At 34.4% G+C, this 5,626-nt stretch overlaps 1 protein-coding gene across 1 annotated transcript; it reads left to right on the top strand.

The window, feature by feature from the left end:
- Positions 1 to 504: 504 nt before the first annotated feature.
- Positions 505 to 2,371, top strand: LOC149397701 (PLATZ transcription factor family protein). Its single transcript, XM_089615483.1, has 4 exons — positions 505 to 612; positions 832 to 1,077; positions 1,190 to 1,330; positions 1,733 to 2,371. Exons 1-4 carry the CDS (start codon positions 601 to 603, stop codon positions 2,105 to 2,107), a joined length of 774 nt encoding a protein of 257 aa, XP_089471609.1. The 5' UTR covers positions 505 to 600; the 3' UTR covers positions 2,108 to 2,371.
- Positions 2,372 to 5,626: the final 3,255 nt, after the last annotated feature.

The following is a 5,626-nucleotide window of genomic DNA, read 5'->3' as shown; positions in this document are numbered from 1 at the left end:
ACTGAACATATATATATATATATATAAATGTGTGTGTGTGTGTGTGTGAGAGAGAGAGAGAGAGAGAGAGAGAGAGAGAGAGAGAGAGAGAAATAAGAAAGTTAAATAAAAATTTGATGGGTCCGGGCAGCTCCTTCAAGGAGAGTTTTTGTTTTGTTTGGCACTATTTAGAGCTCTAAAGCCAAGGTGCTGAGCAAGCAAAGAGCAATAAATAATTAAAAAAATAAATAAATAAACAAAAGAAGATGATATTTAGAGAATGGTCGACATAGAAACAGCTCCCACGTTCTCCTCATACTCTCTCTCTCTCTCTCTCTCTCTCTCTCTCTCTCTCTCATTGTTGACAAAATATTATGCAGCACCCCAAGAAATTAATATATATATATATATATATATATATATATATATATATATATATATGTGAAACACCCATCACCACTCTTGTGAACCTCCATAAATACTCTTATCTCAATGCATACCCTATTTCTTCTCTCTCTATTTCTCATTTACTCTTTCTACAACTCCCTCAACTAAAACCATTAACACCCTAAACATATAAACAACCCCTTCAACCTATAAACTCAACAATTTGTAATTCTCATGATCGTCATGGTACGTCTCTTTTACTCTATTTACATCATGATCGCTTCCAAAACCCTAATTGACGCGCGCGCACACACTAATCACTCACTTGTTACTAAACCCTAAAACAAATTCATCATAGATAAGGTCATGAAATATAATGAAATTTTAACACATAAACAATGATTCATAATTTTTTTGTTTGTATAGTTAGTGTCGACTATAATAATAATTTCATAAATTTTATAGGGCATCGAAAGGCCTGCATGGTTAGAAGCTCTATTCGCAGAGAAGTTCTTTGCAGCTTGCTCTTACCACGAGAGTGCGAAGAAGAATGAAAAGAACATTTGTTGCTTGGACTGCTGTGAGAGCATTTGCCCTCACTGCCTTCCCTCTCACCGCTTCCATCGCCTCCTTCAAGTCCGCCGATACGTTTACCACGACGTCGTCCGATTGGAGGATCTTCAGAAGCTTATTGACTGCTCTAACGTTCAGGTTTATATTATTAGTTTTACTGTTTTTCATAAATACTATATTGTTTTCATTATTATTAGTGGTAGTGATATTAATTATTAGCTGTATAATTGTCTGGTGTGTGATTGATTAGGCATACACAATAAACAGCTCAAAAGTGGTCTTCATCAAGAAAAGACCTCAAAACCGGCATTTCAAAGGCTCTGGAAACTATTGCACTTCTTGTGATAGAAGCCTTCAAGAACCTTATATTCATTGTTCTCTCGGCTGCAAGGTAAGATTTTAATATTCCATGTTAATTACGCAAATTCGTTAAGTAAATATTGAAATCTTCAAAATTGTGGTCAATATTGAAATTATCTTAATAGAAATAAGAAGAAGAAGAAACAAAGAAACATGTTGATTCAGGAAGTGCTCATCAATGCAAATGTGCTAAGTTGATCAACCGAATCATATTTAATTTTTATTCTTCATAATTCTATAACATAAATTATTTACTAGCGAATTTCATTTAACAGCCAAGTAGAAAATTCAACTTCAACATGAATAGCTAGCTGTTAGGGGGTGCTAGTTATTTTCACATATTTAGTTAATGAAGACCTAGACAGCTAATGAAACAGACTTAAAATCAGCATAACACTTCCTAATTTGTGAATTGTTCTTGCAATTAAATTAGGTGGACTATCTGATAAAGTACAAAAGAGACCTCACACCCTATTTGAGAATATGCAATTCCCTACAACTCAGTCCGGACTTCCTTGTCCCACACGACATGATCATCGGAGACGATAACTCGACGATCATTGATGGCGACGAGACTCCAGTGAGCTCATCGTCGAGCTCCGAGAATATGATGATGATGAGCATGGCTTGCACTGGTGATAATCATCACGTGGTTGTACGGAAGAAAAGGAGTGGTCTGAATAGTGCTTACGTGTGTTCAAGATCAGCCAATAGTAATAATTACAAGGTCAATTCTGATCATGAAGACATGGCAACAAGCATGATTAGTAGAAGAAAAGGAATTCCTCATAGATCTCCTCTTTGTTAAAAATAAAAAAATAAAAATTTGAGAGGCAAAAAAGAGGAGAGAAACAAACAAATTTCTTTCTTATTATAGTTGTAGTACTAGTAATAGTACGACTTATGTATTCTGATAAATTTGACCGGAATATCATTCAAACATATGCTTGTAGCTCTCTCTCTCTCTCTCTCTCTCTCTCTCTCTCTCTCTCTCTCTCAGAGTTTTACATTGGAAGTTTAAGTTAATTAACTACTTGGTCGGGGTGTTTTTTTTCTTAATGGCATCACGTGATTCCCAATTCCGAGCCATTGTTTTCTAAAGTTTTAATTTTCTGTATGATTAAATTATTATTGCTGATTTGTATATATGTATATACATATACATATATATATATATATATATATATATTTAGTAGGGACATATACATATATAAAGGGTCTTTTTTTTTCTGCCACGCTAGAGCATTCCACGTTTATATGTATATGCTTCATGTATAAGTTGTTGTGTTTAAATATATGCTTACTTTAAAATGTAACATATATAATTAGTAAGCTTAAATTAAAACGCTTAACATATATAATTGATATATACAATATATCATCATTATCATCCAAGATATAATGAGGGATGAAAGAGCAGTAATTGCTGAAAATTTAATTAGCTAGCTAGCTGGTTCACTGTTCCAGACGAATTTATATTTGCAGTATTATTTCACTGGAGTAAAAAAAATTATATCATTCCAAAATTTAATATTATAATTTAGCTTATAAGATAGTACAGTTGCATTGATATTGCTAATACTATTATATAATGCTTACATATAAAAACACTTATCGTCCTTCTGCCTAGAGACGAGAGAGAAATTACTTTAGACTACAACTTATTTTTGACTAGTCAAACCGTGTATTGGAAAAAAAATTAAACTAGTACAAATTCAATATATAATAAAGATCATACACACGTACTCTCTTTTGGCTTTTAAGCTCAGCCCTTAACTCTAATATTTTCTTTTTTAGTAGCTCGTTCTTTTACCATATACGATACACAATTCCGATCAAAGAAAATCTACAATACACAATTTATTACATTGTACAACTTAAAAATAATAGATTAAAAAATATTTTATTTCACATTCTGTGAGATTTTAACTAGTGCCGTCAAAAGAGGTAGCCAGTAGGAGTGCCCTAACTCTAATCTAATCATATCACGAATTTCGTATGTATGAATCTTAAAACTTGTTTACCTGATTTATATTCTCAACGGCCTAGGTATTTGCCCGTATAATAAGAGATCACTCATTGAATACATCCCCATGTCAAATATTGTATTGCATATGCTCCTCAAGATTGACGTAATTATGAATTTTACCCTAGTTAGTCGTGGTAATTAACAAAAAATACTCCCGTCGTTGTAAATGTATGGTTAACAATGATTTTTTGCGATGGAAAAACTTGCATCATGACGAAACAGTTTATAAAAATGGCTAAATCGTCTCTCTCTCTCTCTCTCTCTCTCTCTCTCTCTCTCTCTCTCTCTCTCTCTCTCTTCTCTCTCTCTCTCTCCACTCATTGAACCAAGCATTGTGTATGTAGCTCCATCTCACTAAGAATTCTTGTGTTTATTCACAAATAACAAAAATGTTGAAAAAAATAATTGAAGATTTAGAGATTCGGCAAAAAAAAAAAAAGAAGAGTGTGAACAATGAATTGTCGAAGAGGAAATACAATAGTCTGGATATATATGTAACCCTAATACAACCAAGTAAATAAAAGACTAAAATAACCATACATAAATATAATAATGAAAAAATACTATGTTAATATCCCCCCTCAAATTTATAATGCTACAACTATAAGCATTGAGAGTGTCAGCTAAGAAGCAGAAGCGCGAACTGGAGTGAGCTCTCGTGAAAAAATTAGCAATCTGAAGCGACGAGGGAACATAGGACAATGCGATCGTACCAAGCTGTAAATGATGGCGGGTGACATGACAATCAATCTCAATATGCTTGGCTCGCTCATGAAAAAACGAGTTACGAGAAATATGAATAGCACTCCGATTAGCAAAGTATAGAAACATAGGATGATGAAGGGTGACACCCCAATCAGTAAGTAACCAGCGTAACCAAACAATCACACATCTAATCGACCATAGCGTGACACTCAGCTTCAGTGGAAGAGAGAGAAATGACATATTGTTTCTTTCTCTTCCAAGAAATGAGTGAATCGCTAAGGAAAATACAGAATCTAGTGGTGGACTCGCGATCGATAGGATCACCAGCCCAATCGGCATTAGAGTAGGCACACATCTCTTGTTAGGAATATTTCTCACTTGAAGAAAATAAACATGAATGATTAGTGATTTAGATAATAAGTTCATTTTATTAGCATCAATGATTAGTGGGTTGAGTTCTGAAATCATAATCAATATCAACTATCTTCCATAGCCTCTGTATTAAACTGAATTACGTGCTGGGCAACTGAGTTCGGGCGGTGAGCTAAAATATGATCGATGACTGATACACGCCTGGAAAGCTGTATCTAAAACCATATATGTGGAACACGAGTGAATGATGATCACTTTGTTGGAGCATTTTGCACTTTTGGTAAGGGTACGACCCGGACAGACGTTGGTTGTAGATGTGTCGTTTAACTACCGTTACGACGCACTAGTCGGGGTCACTTATGATGGTCACAGTGAGACTTTATCTAAATCTTGAAGTGATCATGGACTTCTAATTCATATCACTGAGTTCTTTGACACGGTTTGTTAAAGGCTACTGAGACGCTGATTAAACTTATGTCTTAGGAGTTCGAAATATGATCTAAGAAGAAAGTGATTGACGGATACAGAATCCAGCCTTCTTGAAAGAAGGTTAATGTGTAGTCATCTATGGGTTGATTCTAGAACCGATAGATTGCCATTTTCGAAGTACGTAACGTTCGGAAGAATCTTTCGTTGGGGAAGCAACAGTGCTTAGGGTATATATGCATCAAGAAATGTATAACAGAATAAGTGATCTTTCTCAATACGGGTTGAACCTGGAGGATCTTGATCACGAATTGACTACATCAGTGGACACTCGCCACGATGAGTAAATATAATTCTAGTATAAAGGAGGGTTCGGTCTTGGCTTACATAGTGGAGTATTTGACCAAGATTAGACAAACAGATGGAAAAAGAGAAAAAAAAAATCGTCTTTTTGGTCGTATTTGTTAAGCTTCTATTACTAGGTCCATAGTCCCGCAATTAGGCTTCGATAAAGACGAATAAGAACTCTCAGGTAATAATAAATTTTATTATTACGATATCACAGCTGTAAATTGTTTCACAGCATTCATTCGGAAATTTGTGTATTTTCCGAATTAAATATTTATTGTGGAATTTATTATTTATTGTTGGATCAGTAAATAATTAATTGAATTTTAAGTTGGGCCTTATGGATACTGTAAAATTCGAAATCCCTAGGTCCAGTACCAGTCTATGTGGGCACCCACTATGAGTACTAATTACCCAATATTCTCTCTTTAATTAGTTGCTAGATTT

Source organism: Urtica dioica, chromosome 5, assembly GCF_054948205.1.
Source record: "Urtica dioica subsp. dioica isolate 48M chromosome 5, U.dioica_male_clone48M_v1_H2, whole genome shotgun sequence".
NCBI lineage: Eukaryota > Viridiplantae > Streptophyta > Magnoliopsida > Rosales > Urticaceae > Urtica > Urtica dioica.
This window is presented reverse-complemented; position numbering and strand designations above follow the sequence as displayed.

Excerpts from the sequence above, each read along its gene's own strand:
- LOC149397701 (XM_089615483.1), top strand. Across the intron at positions 1,078-1,189 it reads TTGACTGCTCTAACGTTCAG|GCATACACAATAAACAGCTC; the intron begins GTTTATATTATT and ends GTGATTGATTAG. Across the intron at positions 1,331-1,732 it reads ATTGTTCTCTCGGCTGCAAG|GTGGACTATCTGATAAAGTA; the intron begins GTAAGATTTTAA and ends CAATTAAATTAG.